The sequence below is a fragment of the Carettochelys insculpta genome, chromosome 5, assembly GCF_033958435.1.
Source record: "Carettochelys insculpta isolate YL-2023 chromosome 5, ASM3395843v1, whole genome shotgun sequence".
NCBI lineage: Eukaryota > Metazoa > Chordata > Testudines > Carettochelyidae > Carettochelys > Carettochelys insculpta.
Window position 1 is genome coordinate 100,839,779 of NC_134141.1, and position 18,140 is coordinate 100,857,918.

Below are 18,140 nucleotides of genomic sequence, written 5' to 3' on the forward strand. Positions count from 1 at the left end.
AGAAACAGCAAAATCAAGCACAGTAATTGTGCAAAGATGACACAGCACTGGGAGTCAAGGACTTTCTCACTCCAGCTTTACCAACAAATCCTTGTGTGCCTTCGGAAAAGTTGCTTAATTTCTGGGCCTCAGCTGCCTCATCTGAAAAACTTAATGCTTTACTTGGCCATAAAGAAGGCCTGGCTGATGTTACTACAGCAGTGTGTAAACATAACATGCTTATCACTTGGTGATGCTCTATTTCCTTGGCCATGTTGCATTCTATAAATAGCAACAGGTTGCCCAGTATACTCTTTTCCCCATTGTGCTCATTTTCCCCCGTCTCCCTGTGATTTTCCAGAGGGTAAACTGTAAGAAAAGGAGTAAATGTTATTTTATGTTCAGGAACATCATTACTAATGTTTCCAGTGTAGAATGTGGACAGACTGATTTATTACGGGCAGCTTAGTCTAGCTGAGAAGGAAAAAAGACACTTTGGGGTCTCCGTAAGGGAAAACGTTTTTCTGGTGTGCACTTTATGCCCGAGTTCCCAATTCTCTCTTTTCGTCTCTGGTTTTGTTAGAAAAACTGAGACTTACTTCCTGCCCAATGTGAGTCCAGATATTTTATTCTGGAGATATGAATAGTGACAATCCTATTATCTAACAAAACAGCATAAATGTAGCACTCTAAAGACTAACAAAATGATTTATTTATTTTGTTCGTCTTTAAAGTGCTACATTTCTGCTGTTTTGTTTTGTTGGAGTGCAGACTAACACAGCCACCTCTCCGTTACTAATCCTGTTATCTGTGCTCAATAGGTGCTTCATGTGATTAAAAATAATGGTTTGGTGTATCCAGAACAATTTACAGATTTATAAATGTATCTTCTTTATTAGGTCTTATGATGATTTCTGGTTCTATGCACAAAAGAATGCCTAAAGCTTACATTTTTCAAGTTCTAAAACGTGTACTATTATTTCCTATCACATTTTATTAAAACTATACCAGGTGAATGAGAGGACATGCTGAATAATTATTTGGGCTATTACCTTGTTTCCTCTGGCATAATTTTTTTAAATCAGCTGTACTCATCCACTAACAAGTTGTATTTTGCCTAGATCAAGAAGCTAAATCAAGAAGGGCACAAAATGTTTTCTTACTTTGAAGAATGATACTTCCACCTCTGTACAAATGCTCATAATATTTGCTGTCAGACAATTTATGAACATTCTAGGTTGCCACCACAGATGATACAGAAAAAGCAAACCTTAGGGGTAGTTTTGGCTTTCAGTCTCCTCTGTCATGCTGCTGAGTTCATTTAGAGCATTTTATATTGTCTTATCCTATGCATCTATGTGGGACATTAATCACTTTGTGTCTCTTATCACTACAGAAACCTTAGCTTAAGCACACTGATTCAACTCACCCAGTGAGGCACTACATGCAAGTTCACAGAATAATTGCCTTCCAGTGGGGAGGGGGGAAAAAACAACAACAAAAAAACCCTGATCATTGCAAGGCTGACAAGTTTAAGTAACTCTTAGTTACTGATTCTCCTTGAAAGAGCTTCGTGAAAACAAATGCAGAATTGCTTTGGACACAAACACAGTAATATCAGAATGTCAGATTACTTTAATCTAGTTATATACACAGTCAAGCTGAAAAAGTGAGTTCCATACCCAGCAATGTTGGCCATGGAGCTAAGAGCATCATATCCCTGAGCAATGGTGACCCGTGGAACCTGATCCATAGCCAAGACAGTAGTTTTCTTTTCTGCAAGTTTCTTCAGTAAGTCTGGGTTTTGAGCTGGGTAGATAAAACTAATCAAGGTAGCACCTGTCTTAAAGAGATCTGCTTCATGTACTCCTAGCGCAGGGTTAAAAATAGGAGCCCTCACCTGAAGGAAAAGAGAAGGATTCCGATTAATTAATACAACACATCAGTGCACGTCCCATGGAGAAATATCAACAATTAGGTTAATTAAGGATTGTTTACACAATTAAACTAACAAAAGGTGTCATTCACCAGTAGGTCCTTGGTTAAAAAAAAAAAAAAAAAAAAAAAAAAAATCACACCTAGGTAATGAAGTAACAGTACAGAAACAGAATTTAGGGACCTGTGTGAAATGAATTAATGACCCCTATATAGTTGATAGTTTCTGTGATGTTCATGTTTGCCTTAGGGTAACTAACAAGTACGCTCACCTTCTCAGACCTACTCCTAAACCAATCTGGAAGCCAGGGTATTCTTAAAGAGATCCGGCTTAGATGTCCAAATCTGTTAGCCTAGCCCAGGGGTCAGCAACCAAAATAGCAAGAAGAGCCATTTTTTACAATCTAGTAAAAAAAAAACTCAGTAATTCAAGAGCTGCAATGCATAGGAATACAAGATTCTTTAATTCAAACCATACTTTCTGGAACCCCTGTTTAAGAGCAGCATACACACAATGATTTGTTATGCAATGCATATTTACTGCAGAACATTCACAAACTTTTCATATTTCCTCACACTTTATCTGCATGTTCCTACCACTGCCTTCCCGACTTTCACTCCTGAACCTTCTCTTTCTCTGGAGTATGCTAGGTGGAATTATCCAGTGTTTTCAGATCACGTATGAGTTGCTCTTTCTTTTTTTTAAATACTTTGCAATTACAGTGTCAGGAGTCACAAACAAGTCCTTCAGGAATCACATGCAGCTCTGGAGCCACAGGCCTAGCCAGGGCTTTTCTTAAGCATATATTTAAGATTGCTGGCATTCCATTATAAATCACCACTTTTATGAAGGGTCAATATTGTGCCAATAAAAACCTTTCTATGTCATACCTAAACCTTAAATTAAAGAAAATTAGATTGATCTGAAGAACTGGGTCTGTCCCATGAAAGCTCATCACTGAATAAATCATTTTGTTAGCCTTTAAAGTGCTACATTTCTGCTGGTTTATACCTAAATCTTGACATGCAACTAAAATTTCCAGAGGAAGTCCCACCGTTAAGCTTAAGTTTCTCTACATTATTTTCAAAGGTACAACTTGCCTACAGCTTCTGTCTATGAATACCCCTCATGCTTGTTTTCAACATTCTCACAGTATCTGCTGACACTGTTCTGTCTCATAACCACTTCAGAACACACTGCTGCTGTGTAGTCTTTGAATGGCAACTAGAAGGAGGCGAGCGGCCTTCATTCTTATATACTGCTACTTCAAGTACAGCTATTTACTATTGCTCAAAAAAATAACTGATTTCTTATCTATTACTAGTCTTAAGAATGTTCATTCCACGGGAAAGGGATCCACTCTACTTGGAGCTCTCCCTGTTTTGCTGTGGGAAATGCCATTACTCTAAGTGGGTGAACAGTATGAAGTTGTCTTCAAATCATTCAAAACTGCCATTCAGAGGTTTGGTTCTGTTTTCCAGTTTAGTAGAGAATTTTGTGCCCAGAACTGAGTCATCAAATAATGAACTGATGAAAACTGAAAACAAAGGTAAAACCAAAAATGCATAAGATGTGAATTTAACAGGAGTTCTCACTTGGAAAAAAAAAAAAAAAAGAAATACACAACAACAAGGAAAACAACCAGACTTCAGCAGACTACATGAAATGGTTTGGGAAATGTTATATCCTTAAAAACATTTAAATACATTATAGTGAGGGAAAAATAATTACTTTCAGCACTAAATCAGAAGCCAGTACTTCCTTGCTTCCTTGGATTTTTGCTCCTGCCTCCCTGTAGTGATCATCAGAGAATTTGGAAGCTTCTCCAGCACCTGATTCCACCACAATGTTGAATCCTTGTTTAATCAAAGCCTGAACACCAGCTGGTGACAAAGCTACCCGCTTCTCATTCTGGAATATCTCCTTAGGAACACCCACAGTCAACTGTTTATATGGGATTCCTGTAAATACACAGGAAAAGATGGCATTTAGTTTAGCAATAGTAAGAACTACTAGATTGTTCCATTTCAGCATTTTTCTTGTACTTTGTTTTACACTAACAGATACATCCCACATATAACCGTCCTCTTTCCTCAGACTAAATGTAAGAGACTAAGCAATTTTTTATGGTAATATAACTTACAGTTCATCTGCTCCCAAGAATGACTCTCCTTTGATTATCAACAACAGCTGACAGTACAAGTTCAATGTTGAAAGAGAGTCAGCTCGCAGGTAGCAAGAAGGCTTTTGAGGTTCAGATGGGTATGAAACTATGTGCAAATGGTATGGCGGGGTTGGCAACCTGCAGCTCCAGGGCCACTTGCATCTCTTTGGCTGTCATCTGGTTTCTGAAGAAACTGAATGTACAGCACGTCATGCCACGGCCCCACAATGCTCCCTAAAGTAAGGCTGGAATGTCTACATGCCCCGGGGGGCGGGATATGTCCTCAGAGCTCTCATTGGCTGGCTTCCAGCCAATAGGAGGAGCTGCACAAGCAGTGCTTGAGGGTGTAAGCTGTCCCCAGAGACCCACTGTCCCCTTCCTTAAAAGGTCACTTGGAGTAGTACAGCAACCAGATGCTCATAGGAGTGGTGTGGGGCCACTGTATGCAGGCAGCCTGCCTGCCTGAACCTTGCTGTGCCACCAGCTGGGAGCTGCCTTCTAACCAGAGCTGAACCTCCTATCCTCTTCTGAACCTCAAGCCCCTGCCCCAGGTCAGAACTTCCTCCTGTACCCCAAGCTCACTCCCAGACCTTGAAACCCCCTCCTGTAACCCAATCCCCTGCATAGAGACCCCTCCTGCACCAAATTTCTTTCTAGATACCACCCCCCTCACCTGTACCTCCAACCAAACGCACCTTCCCATGCCCAAACTCCCTCCCAGGGCCCATATACCTCACCCCTTCCTGTACCCTAATCCTCAGCACCAGCCTGGAGCTCTGCATGTGTTGTATGTCTCAAAATATTTTGGTCAAACAAAAAACAAAAAAATGCTGTTTCTCTGAAAGGTTGCTGATCCCCATACTATGAGCTTGACTGGCTTATTGAAAGCACGGTAAAGCCAGATTTGAGCCTGTACTTATTCGAGACTGAGTGCACCTTTTTTACAAATGAACTTAATACTCACCTACCTTCCAGAGGTGTCTTGTAAAACATAACTGTTTGTAAAGCACTTGGGCATCTTGGATAATAGTTACTATGGAAGCTGTTAAAGACTACATGAATTTAAAAAAAAAAAAAAAAAAAAAACCTGGAATGCCAGCCTTTCATTTTTCTCAGTTTGGAAATTACACCAGACATCCTCAAGAGAAATTAGAGCACAGAGTTGGCTTTTCACTCCCTCAGAAGTTGTGTTTATTACGAACATCTTTGGTTCTCTAGTTATCAACACCCCCCCGCCTTCTTTTTTTAAATAAAAGTACTGGTTTTGAGTCTCAACTGCGATATAATTTAAAATTGTTCTAAACCAACTAGGAATGTCTAATATCCTCCAGACTGTTAGAGATAGATTTATAAAATGCATCCTTCACACACAGTCAACCCACAGCATTTTGGCACAAGAGCATTGAAACAGTGTATGCTTTACCCAGTCTCATCCCAGTCCTGAAAACAATTACTGTCACGGCTAATTATTCCCCACTCTGGGGCTTCAAGTGCAGGTAATGGGGTCCATCTAACCACATAAAACACTGCTAGACCATGTCTCTCTAGTTTCCAAGGACAAAAAAAGAGTTTTCCTGATTTCAGTTTTTCCTGAAATCCTTCACAAACTGCCACCACCAAATGTTCAAAATCACCTTTCCACGGAAGAAGTCACTTGGACTCTCTTCCCTGAGGGCAAACCCTCAACCTCCTTTTCCCAAGGAGTTGGAAGGGGGAGGGGAAATCCTGCAGGGAACAGTGAGTTCTATGGTAACATGTCTGTGGCCAGTCACATAGTTTTAAGCCCCCACAGGACACAAAGGATCAATCAGTACTTGTTAAAAAAAAGTAAAGCACTTTTATTATTAAAACAAGACTAGCTTTGCAAGCATTGCACATGGCTTTAAAAAAAAACAAAAACCGTGAATTAAAGCAAAACATGGGGATTTTTCCCTGGGTCAGATTCTTGGTTGCAGAAGAGAACAAAAGGAACAAATAATCATGGTGTCGGAGGCTGCTGCCCACTGGCAGGCTGAGGGCGGCCACACTCTACCTTCCTGCGGGTTGCTCGGAGCCAGGGGCTGGAGGAGCCACCGCGCTGAGAGCTGCAGGAGGTGGAAGGAGCCAGGCCACCATTCAGCTTCTCTCCTGGTAATCGGGAGAGGGAGATGGAGGTATGGCGGGGAGGGAAATGGGGCAGGAAGTGGGAAGGGAAGAAGAGGGGCAGAGGACAGGAGTTGAGTGATGGGCTGGGAAGGTCAGTACATCATCATACAGTATAATAATTCTGATATAACAGACCTTCAGCATTAAATATAACAGACCTTCAGCATTAACAGACAGCCCTTCCCCCATTAGTCCTTTAAATCAAGGGTTTCCTGTGTGTCACAAACCATGAAATCTTGTTCTCCTTCCATGAAACTGTCTTTTGTGTGCTTTACCCCACACTAATCAGATTTCTCAAATTGGGGGTCCTGACCCAAAGGGGGAGGTGTCACAAGGTCAATTCAGAGGCAGTCACTGAATCCCTACCCTCACTTTTATACTTCCTTCAGGCTGGGTGGCCAAAGAGTGGTGGCTGCTGCCAGGTGCCCAGCTCTGTAAGTGGCACCCCCACCAACAGCAGCACAGAAGTAAGGGTGATAATGCTATTCCATGACACCCTTACTTCTGCACTGCTGCCTTCAGAGCTCGATGGACAGAAAGTCACAGCTGCTGACTGAGGGCCCAGATCTGAAGGAAGCAGCACAGAAGTAAGGGTGGCAATACCATGCCTACTTCTGCACAGCTGTTGGCAACAGCTCAGAGTTGGGGTCCTGGCCAGCAGTCATCACTCTCCAGTTGCTTCCACTCTGAAAGCAGCACCACAGATGTAAGGGTATCCGTACTGCAAATCCTCCTTCAATACTGTGAAATACACACACAAACACAAACTCCTTTTTTTGGTCAATTACAACACTGAAATTTCAGATTTAAGAATAGCAGAAATCATGAACTTTACTACTTTTTAAATCCTATATCCATGAAATTGACTAAGATGGACCATGAAAGTTGCCAGAACCTAACATACAACCCACCTAGTTTGTAACATTAACAAGATTCTACAGAAATCAAGTTCAAATTGGAACAAGACAACATTCTTGCTGCTGTGGTGCTGCAAAAAGTAACCAGCGAACTCAGCTGTTCACTGATAAGACTTTAAAAAGCAAACATGGCTGTAAAAATCTCTTTACAACACTAAATAGGTAGATAATTAGATTTCCAAGAATTTAATAAAAAATTGAAACTGACCCTATTAGGAGTCTAATCTCCTTTTAACTTCCACTTAAAATGATTAAATCCTGAACAAGTTACTGTATTAAACTAACAGGACAAGTTAGCAAGAATTGTGTAGAGAGATCAAAAATAAAATACAAACTCCTTTCTTCATAGTACTGTGACTTCAGGGAGTTGATACCAGTAAACGCTATCAGAGAGGAGTGTCATAATTTGCAGGGGAAGAGAGACTATCAGACTACATGCTCTCCCAAGTATGGCGAGGAAGGAGGCAAAACTCTGCTAGTTACCAGCTTTAACATCAGCTTCCAAAGAAGCTGCTCACATGTTTTCAGAGTTCTGAAATAAGATGAGGAAACATACTGAAAGACAGGGATGTGAAAAAGAAATGAATGGTGCCGAGAAGACAAAGTAGATGCTTTCATCATCAAAGTAGATGCTTTGATGGGGGAAGGGGATGCCGAGAAGACAAAGTAGATGCTTTCATCATCAAAGTAGATGCTTTTCATGCAAATTCAGCTGATGAAAGAAAATGTTCAATTTTCTTTTTTTTAATAAACACAAACTGTTGGCCTATGGAACTCGCTGGTGCTACGAGCTTAACAAGATATTGAAAAAAATGACAATTTTTTAGAATATGAACTATTACAAAAGGAAAGATTTTTTTAAAAAGCCAAAAAAAAAAAAAGTGTTTTGGGAGGGATAGACATCACCACACTTCAGGAGATAAAACAACCTCTAAGGGCAGATGTAAGAAGAAACTTTCTCTGTAAGCAAGTTACTCCATACTGGCCTACTGGAGGGTTATTTCCACTTTGCTCCGAAGCATCTGGTAGTGGCCACAGATATAGACAGGATACTGGACTAGATCGACCACTGGCCTGCTACAGTATGGCAATTCCTATGTTCCGAACAGATGAAGAAAATGGCAACCAGAAAAAACAGTGACTTGAAAGAACCTACTCTTCAGGTTTACCTTTAATTTCAAATTTTCTACAGAGGTTCTTTCTCTAATCTGTTTTAAAGACCAGACATGGAATGCTATGCATCAGCCAGTCTGGAAAACAATCTTCCAGGGCATCTTCCCTATTTCGCTTAGACTATTCAATCCCGTGAGGAGGGGAACCAGCACAAAGTTTCCTTTCTTAAGGCTTAGTCTCTTAGCAGTACAAAGTGAGACATGGGAATATATTCCAAGGTAGCAGCTACAAGCCTAAACAATGTATTAGCATTTTTCAAATCATCATCTTTATAATGAGCTGATTCTGAATACCAAATAATGTGAAATCAAGAGCAATTTTACATCAGGATGTTTGTTTTTTTTTAAATAGAAATTGTGATTTTGAGACTGCAGTGAAATTTAGTAATTTAGTTTATATGCAGATGAATTTCTTTACAGAAACCCCAACCCAAAGAAAAGCATTCATAGAAATAAAAGTATATGTAATCAACAATAGGGATGTGCATGAGAGTCTGTTCAGTTGTTTTCACTTTATTTGCTTTTGGTGGTTACCGAATCCCAATGTTAACATTGACAAAAACAAAAAAAGCCAATGGGACAGTTTAATCATTGACTGATAGGTTATCAAGTTTGGTTAGTTTCAGTTTTAAAATACTGAATGGCAAAACAGTAAGAGTCACACTTAAGTGATATTTCACTCCTAATGACAGTTCTGAATATAAAAGTACTGTGTAATTAGTAAATACTTCAGTACATAACACCATGTATCATATGACAACATCCTAATCTATGGAAACAATCACTAATAACTACAAAGGAAGCTATCAAACTACAATCTGGTCTGTGGACTACTAGCAAAATCATTTGAGGGCCAAAGGCTAAATTTCATCTTCTGATTTTAATCCACTGAATTTCCATAAGACCCTAGGAAGGATCCAGATTTTGGGATGCACATACTTACACACATTAGCCTCCTACACCTCATCTACAGCAAGAAGGATTTGCCTACATAGCTACACCAGCAAACATCCCTAATGCAGAAACAATTTGCCAGCAGCAGTTCTTTATATGGCATATCTTATGCTACTCCATGAACTAAATGAGCTATCCTCCCAGAAGAGCACTTGTTGAAATGACTGCATCTACCCTACGGCATGGTTACACCTGTTGGGATGTGCATTTTTCCACACAGCCATATGAGCAAAACTTAAGTGTAAATCAAGCCTTAGACTGGAACAGAACCTAAATATATGCATAAGTACTTTCCTATCTCAAGGTTCTATTCTGTCAAAGCCCAGGAATGCAGTGGGGCGCTAGGGTGTTGAAAACTGGGAGAGCAGACAATTAAGAAGAAACTGTTACACAGTTTGATCCATGAAACAAATGTAAAGTTGATAGCCTTTGATACATTAGTACTAACACAAATTAAGCAAATTTCATACAGCTTCACTGTAGCACAGGACCTTTTCAAAATATACCTACTTAAGAAAATTACTATCCATGTTCAGAAAATGGAAAACTATCAAAAGGGTAGCCATGTTAGCCTGTATCCACAAAAAACAACGAGAAGTCGGTGGCACCTTATAGACTAGCAGATTTTTTGGAGATTAAGATGAGAAAGCAGGTCTTTGCCCAAGATAGCTTATGCTCCAAAAAATCTGTTAGTCTATAAGGTGCCCAGGATGTCTTGTTGCTTTTAAATGAAAAACTAGTTACTCTACAAGATTCTTTTCTTAAAGTAACTTACCTGGTTTTACAGGTGCCTGACACCAGAGTATCTGATGGGTTTGGAACATTCGCAAGCATGGGGTCTTCACAGTCTGCATTTTTTGCGATATTACATTGCTGAAGAAAGGATTTGAGCAGCTGGTAACTGTGGTACGCAGGAGGCTTGCCATGTTGCCTGGGATCTAACAAGGACTGCCACGTGTAGAATGCTTGCCGCAACCTTGCTGTGCACAGAAATCACAAACAGGGGCATTAACAATTAGTGGTACTAGAAAGATGAACTGTATAGAGTCAGATGCTTATTTCAACTGATTAAAAACCACAAATGCAAACCTGTCCCCTTCCAGTGGAAGGCAAAGGTCAGCTTTTCTAAGAAGTCTGAGCAACCATCAAAACTACAGAGATTCATGACAAGAATAAAAGCACAGTCAGTTTACACAGCATTTTAGACATACTACTTCAAACTTACAACACCCAATGGGCAGGAGAGAGATCAGTCCCCTTTTACAGAGAAACAGAAAAAGTTTACTTGCCTTGACAAAAGTTACACACTAAGTCAATGACATCATAGATCTATTTCTGTATAGCCATGGTTTCCAACATGCTAGTCGCATTTGGCTATTTGAGTATGGCTAACAATAAATATATTTTAAGAATAACGTGGCTAGTTTGGTATAACACTGTAGTGGTCAACTGCAAAAGAACTTTGTACACGAAACCTTAGGGGTGATGAGGCATGCACAACCCCCTACATATCTAATGAGCCAGGAACAAGCCTCAGGGAAAAACTACCAAAACAAGATAAGCAGTGACACTGTAGCAGAACAATTTGTAGATAGCGCTAAGAGGAATGGCATAAACATGCAACAATCTTGTATGATGAGATGTGGTAGACACATAAGCAAGGTTAAAAGTACAATGGCCGTGTCTACACTAGCCCCAAACTTCAAAATGACCATTTCAAAGTTTACTAATGAAGCGCTGAAATACATATTCAGCGCCTCATTAGCATGCGGGCGGCCGCGGCACTTCAAAGTTGACGCGGCTCATCCAGATGGGGCTCCTTTTCGAAAGGACCCCGTCTACTTCGAAGTCCCCTTATTCCTATGAGCAGATGGGAATAAGGGGACTTTGAAGTAGGCGGGGTCTTTTCGAAAAGGAGCCCCATCTGGACGAGCCGCGTCAACTTCGAAGTGCCGCAGCCGCCCGCATGCTAATGAGGCGCTAAATATGTATTTCAGCGCTTCATTAGTAAACTTCAAATTACCATTTACATGGCCATTTCGAAGTTTGGGGCTAGTGTAGACATAGCCAATAAGTAACAGAACCAATAACAGATCAATAACTGACAACTAAGGAAATACCATAAATGGTACCGAGTGACCTAATGGAACTGTATGAGGCAGAAAACTTGCATAGAACCAACACAGAAACCAATGCAATTTGGACCTCACCCATGGGTATGGCTGGGTGCCTTTGACTTGAAAAAGAATTCCCATTCATCTGCAGCTGACTGGGGTCCCCAGCTAGCCAAAGGGATATAAAACACCGCTTTCCTATCATGCTTTTTCATTAAGGTTTGTTAAAACTTGTCAGGAAATAAACTGCTTGGCTGTGTCTACACTTGCATTTCTCTTTTGAAAGAGGCATGCAAATGAGAGAAATTGAGTATGCAAATGTGGTACAGATTTACATATATTATGCCTCATTTGCATATTCTTATTTCAAAATAGCTTCTTTCGAAAGAAGAAAACTAGTGTAGACCCTGCTCTTTTGAAAGTAAAGCCCATCTTTGAAAGAATCCTTCTTCCCATAAAAAAAAGGGAAGAAGGATTCTTTTGAAGATGGGGTTTACTTTTGAAAAAGCAGTGTCTACACTAGTTTTCTTCTTTCAAAAGAAGCTATTTCAAAATAATATGCACATGAGGCACCGGATATGTAAATCTGCACCTCATTTGCATGTTTGGTTTCCCTCATTTGCACGCCTCTTTTGAAAGAGGAATGCAAGTGTAGACACAGCCCTTGAGTTTAACTAGTATCTTGTCAGTGTGTTTTGTACTCGGAGAGCCCAGTGTCGAACCTGAGATAATTTTTGACTGCAACAAATACTACACCCGCGGTGTCCAATACGCTGTCCAGTCACCACATGTGGTGAACAGGACAGCATGGTGTGGTGAAGTGGCTCCTTAGAGCTGCACATGTAGAGTGCCCTCCGGCCTTCTGCCCATGCACCGCACCACTTAGTGGGAAAAGCACGCAGTGAAAGCAGCTTGCTTGGGGCTGTGGGATGGCTCAGGGTGAGTCACCAGCAGTTTGCACAGAGGGGTGGAGGGAGCTTTGTGGCGATTGCTAAAATTTTCTTTTGGACACCACTGCAATAGATACTAAAGTTGCACCTGCTTCAGAACTGGGATGGACACCATAGCCCTACAGTCACATGCTTCTTCAACAGCCATGCTGCCTCTTCAATATAAGAGGCGTTTATGACTTTCAATCAATATTTCCTCTAACTTTTTTTATCCATGTGCAGAATAAATTTTGTCATGTGCACCAAGTCATGAGCAAATGAGCATCACCAATGGAAATGCATGCTACCCACTGTGGGCACTCTGTTAATCAGCTGGGTGGCATTTGAAACTCACCTGGGTGGTGGCCCAAACACTTAGCTTACAGGGAACATTGGATTTTGTAAACTGATATTGGACCATTGACACTAAACTTTCTTTTAAGTGCTATAAACTAATGTTGATTCAAATAGTGAGAGCCAACTTTCAGTGACCCTCCTACAGAGAAATCTGCCAATTAATATGCTTACTTTTGCATTAATTTTAAATACAGACTGATAAACAAAAGCAACTGACTATACACATTACCTTTTTATTACTTAATTCAGAGATTTGTATTGCATATCAAAAATAGAGACTATGTTAATGAGGTTTAGCTGCAATGTACACACCACTATACATAGCTACCAACTGCCTCACTATTAAAACAAAAAGCAGTCAAGTAGCACTTTAAAGACTAGCAAAATAGTTTATTAGGTGACCTTTCGTGGGACAGACCCACTTCTGTCTGAAGAAGTGGGTCTGTCCCACAAAAGCTCACCTAATAAACTATTTTGCTAGTCTCCAAAGTGCTACTTGACTGCTTTTTGTTTGGATAGTGTATAGACTAGCAGGGCTCCCTCTCTGTTACTATGCCTCACTATTATTATCAGTATATTGTCCTTCAGGGTTAAGTCAGGACTTATGAAACCTGGGGTACGAGGTGCACTCTGCAGAGTCTAGACTGTGAAATCTGATAAAGCCAAACTGTGGAATAAATCACTTGTAAAAAATGAGAAAATGGAGACCAAAACCAACTTGCACAGATGGCACGTAGATGTTTGGAATAGTTCTTAAGAAATTCAAAGTACAGTTTCTTCTCCTGAGAGTTTTAGCACCAACCATTCCAATTTTGGACCCTAACCACAGCTAGCAGAGATGTTTTCAAATTTGGGAGGGAGAGTTGTGGCCAGCACTGTCCACTACACACAGATGGATCTCTGCACCCCTGTGTGGCCCCATGAGGGCCTAGTCACATACAATGGCTTTCTGATGCATCTGTCATGCTTGGTACCCTAATTTGCTGGCCTCCTCTTCAGTGCCTAGCACAGCTCTGAGAGCATGCACCAAGCACTGGCAAAATAAAACAGCCATTAACCACGTGAGTGCATTGCATCACAGGCAACATTTAATTTTTTTAAAAAGAGCACACTGAAATGTGAGGCTAATTCCCCTCTTTTGGCAACACACAGAGCCCTCCTAGCTGTAAAAAACTACATCCTCTTCCCCACCTTCCCCCAATCACCCAGTCATCACACAGCGTTCAGCAGGCAGCTATGGTTTCCAAAGGACCTACCAAAAATAGAGGACAGTACAGCGCAGTAAGTTACAAGTGTGTGTGGCACTTATGCCGACTGACACTTTGGGTTAAAAAGAGAAAAGAAAAAGAAAATCTACCCCTTCACTAGTAGTAGGAACACACAAACATGAACCCGTGCCACGTCAGTTACAAAGCAACACCTGCCTGGAAAAGCTCCCCGCTTTAGAGGACAATCCTCACCCCCAAACCCATCCCAGCCCGCCCTACCACGTCTGCAAGCTCCACAAGCACAGCAGCCGGCGTCCCGACGCCGCTCTCATTAGCAGCGTCTCATTGGCTGCTTGCAGACAGAAACGCTATCCATGCCTCACCAAGAGCCGGTAGGATTGGCTACCGCCCCTAGGCTTGTCAATCACCCTCTCCTTGGGGTCTCCACGGCCACTCATTGAAACAGCCCTGAAATCACATGAAATTCCTTGCCTACAGCTTCCACTCCTCGTTTAACTGCCTAGCCTGCTCCTCTGTCAGCCACTCGAGGAGGCACGCACAGAGAAAAGCAGCAGGGCCTGGTTGTAGCACAAGAGCGGAAACAGCAGTTTTATTCCTAGTGGCCATCAACAACCTTTCTTTTTTTACCTTGGCCAAAGTATTCCAGCCTCATTCTGTTCGTCTGTATTTAGACTCTGGGCCAAATGTCTTGTAGCTAAGAACTGTTTAGCATAGGTAGTTGCTGGTACTGGACAAGCGATCAGCTCTTCATTTATAACTATTTGTCACTCAGAGTTAACTTCTACTAAAGGAGTATTCTGCAACTTTTAATGAAAAAAATGCTACAGCCATGCAAGCATGACAATGAATCAAACAGATTGCAGCTTCCTTCCCCTCTACGTAAAATACATGCATGCACCGAGGCAACAAGAGCCTTTTCTTAGTTGGTCTCGCGTCCCGCCCCTAGACCTTTACAAACACTGTTTCCATGAAAGCTACAGTGTGTCACGGTAAGACAAGGTCATCTATCCCCTTTGTACTGTAGCTCTGTCCTGCATTCTTGCCAAAGTCAACACATGAACCTTCTTTATAACAGTGAATTTATTGAAACAATCTTTGCTCCCCTGCAAGTGTGAATCGTCAAACTTGATTTTTCCAAGTGTTCTTGATCACGAAGTTTAATTGGACAGTATATTTAAATATGATAGAAAACTGAAAAGGGCTGAACAAGTTGTTCGTACCTCATCCTTGTTCTGCTATTGTGTAAAATAAAATCAACCTTGTATTATTATTTTCCCCCTGAACACCTTTTTACATTCAAGGTCTCTTGAATCACCCAGTTATACTGAGTCTTCAGGATCTAGTTCCGCTTAGTTTTGCTTGGTGTCCCCCACGTCTCGCAACTTAGCGCAATGGAGGTAGGGCAGGCAGCAGCTGCAGCTCCAATGAGACCAGCACGGTTTCACCTGCTCCTTCCCTGTTCCCCAAGCCCTTACTGCACTTTCAGTAGAAGGAAGGCGATAGAAAGAATAAAATCAGCCTCTAATCCATTGAACGCGAAACATTTGCGACACAAGCTAGAGGGACAACAGCAGCGGCAATGACAACGGTAAGGCAGGGTACACAGCAGCCGCTTAACACGCGGCTCCGCACGCAATCGCAGCTGATACCCTCCTGTCTACCAGAGCATAACTAAGACACCGCCCCCTCCCCCCTTATTTGCAGGAAACAATAGCACCCACCAGCCTCCACGCTGCGCTCCCGCCTGTCTCGGCTCACGCTGCACTGACCTTCGAGCTGGAGCCGGCGCGCGCCAGGGCCCGGCTGAAGGGGCGGAGCGAACGTCCTCTAACCCGGAAGTGCTGGGAAGACATCTGGGTCCACTGCGCGGCGGTCAACGCGGCTCACATGATCTGGGGAGTTCTTCATGCAAATACTGGGGGGGGGGAGCGGGTAGAAAAGCGCTTTAGGTGCTTGTTCTCTTCTTCAGACAACCTTTTATGAGGATCCTCGCAAACAGCCACAGTCTTTACCCCAGGAACACCAGTCCTGGAACCTTTCCCTGCTAGAAAGCCCGCTGCCAGCTTTGTCCACATATCGTCTCTGGAAATACCATCACCGGACCCAGCCAGGTTACTCACAGAATCACGGGCACTTTCTCATGCCCCTCAAGTAACATCATATATGCCATCATGTGCCAACAATGCCCAGATGCTTTGTATATTGGACAGACTTGTAACTCCCTTAGACAAAGGGTTAATGGGCACAAAACAGACATAAGAACATACAAATGGCCATACTGGGTCAGACCAAAGGTCCATCGAGCCCAGCATCCCATCTGCCGACGGTGGCCAATGCCAGGTGCCCCAGAGAAGGAGAACAGAAGACAATGATCAAGTGATTTATCTCCTGCCATCCATCTCCTGCCCTTGTTCTGAAGGCTAGGGCACCATACTTTACCCCTGGCTAATAGCCATTTATGGACCTAACCTGCAAAAATTTATCGAGCTCTTTTTTAAACCCTAATAGAGTCCTGGCCTTCACAGCCTCCTCCGGCAAGGAGTTCCACAGGTTGACTGTGCGCTGTGTGAAGAAAAATTTCCTTTTATTAGTTTTGAACCTACTACCCATCAATTTCATTTGGTGTCCCCTAGTTCTTGTATTATGGGAAAAGGTAAATATTTTTTCTATATTCACTTTCTCCACACCATTCATGATTTTATATACCTCTATCATATCTCCCCTCAATCGCCTCTTTTCCAGACTGAAAAGTCCCAGTCTCTCTAGCCTCTCCCCATATGGGACCCGTTCCAAACCCCAAATCATCTTAGTCGCCCTTTTCTGAACCTTTTCTAATGCCAATATATCTTTTTTGAGGTGAGGAGACATCAAAACACTACAGATCCACAAACCAGTTAGTCAATATTTTAATGAAATGGGGCATTCTATTAATGACCTAAACGTATGTTACTGAAAAAAAACTTTCGCACTGCTCTTCAAAGAGAAACAGCCGAGCTGGCTTTTGTATTCAAATTCAGCACATTAACACATGGTTTGAACCCGGATGGGAACTTTCTGAGTCACTATAGGGGCTCGTCTGCGTACTTGGCTTAATCTAATCCTTGACCTTCCCCCCACCCCTCCACTCTCTGATTTGCTCACCTTGATCCTTTTTTTTCTGATTTGTCCTCCTTGATTACTGTTTTTGGTTCTCTGTGCCTTAAATATTGAGTCTGTTCTGGTATAGCTATGGTCTGAAGAAGTGGGTCTGTCCCACGAAAGCTCACCTAATAAACTATTTTGCTAGTCTTTAAAGTGCTACTTGACTGCTTTTGTTTTGATAGTATAGAGACTAGCACACCTCCCTCTCTGTTGCTTTCTATCATGTGACGCTCCTTGAATGCCCGTGGCACAGAGAAGCGATGCCTGCCTGTAACCTTTCCCCCAGCTGGCCTCCATGCAGCGCTAGTGGACAGCGTGTTTTTAGGCTGCCGTGTGGGACCCCCAACCGTGAATGAGAAGTAGTAAAAGCTAATCGATGGGCGGACGGGAGGTTATTTGCATTGTGGTTTCTCTGTGCCTCGGGGGGTAGGTTTCCAAACTTTTTTTACTAGCTCTGCAGGTTGAAACCTTAAGGGAAAGCTGAGAGCCTCATACCATGTCCCCATTTCAGCAGCTGAGGATGTTAAGAAAAACTCCACATTAAGAAACTTGTCTTAAGAAAAAGGAAAAAAAAAGCTGACTTGGAAGACACTGGTGAGATGTCCTTTGTTCATTGTTCTTGTCATTAGGGCTAATGGTACCTAGGTGTGTAGCTGCACCTTTGCTGTGTGCAGTCTTGTGATGTGGGTGGACGGATGCATTCAAGAAAGCTAAGTCTGGGGTAAAGAGTGCCTTCGGTATCTTGTTTAATTAGCTGTGCATTTTTCAGAAAGCAGTCTGACAACGTAAAGCACTGTGTAAATAGCACATTTTATTTCTTGAAATATGTGCTTTGTAGCAAAAGATCCCCGCCTTGTTTGTCAAGTTTAGTGTGGCCTACACTCCACAAAAAGGAGCAACTGTATAAGTTCTAATTATTAGGATTAGTACCTACTAGTTAATAAATATGGTGTTTTACAGAGAGCATCCCACAAAGAATAATTTGTCTGTTTTGCCCAAATTGCCTTCCATTTGTGTAGTTACAAAATTCCTCTCTAGTGTAAACAATTTATTTGCAGGTGTAATTTAGACATTTATAATATGTAGTCTATGCCTCTGTACAA

The 18,140-nt window shown here is 41.9% G+C and overlaps 1 protein-coding gene across 2 annotated transcripts in view; it reads right to left on the reverse strand.

The window, feature by feature from the left end:
• NNT (nicotinamide nucleotide transhydrogenase) overlaps nt 1–15,693 on the reverse strand; it is a 73,847-nt gene extending 58,154 nt beyond the window's left edge. Inside the window, exons 1-4 of one of the 2 annotated variants that reach the window (XM_074995587.1) lie at nt 15,618–15,693; nt 10,043–10,247; nt 3,647–3,876; nt 1,662–1,879 (exon numbers count right to left, since the gene is read on the reverse strand). In XM_074995587.1, the coding sequence (XP_074851688.1) occupies nt 1,662–1,879; nt 3,647–3,876; nt 10,043–10,193 (599 nt within the window). In that variant the 5' untranslated portion in view covers nt 10,194–10,247; nt 15,618–15,693. The remainder of the gene's footprint in view (nt 1–1,661; nt 1,880–3,646; nt 3,877–10,042; nt 10,248–15,617) is intronic. The other variant, XM_074995588.1, reaches the window with a different exon arrangement.
• Between the last annotated feature and the right edge of the window lie 2,447 nt (nt 15,694–18,140).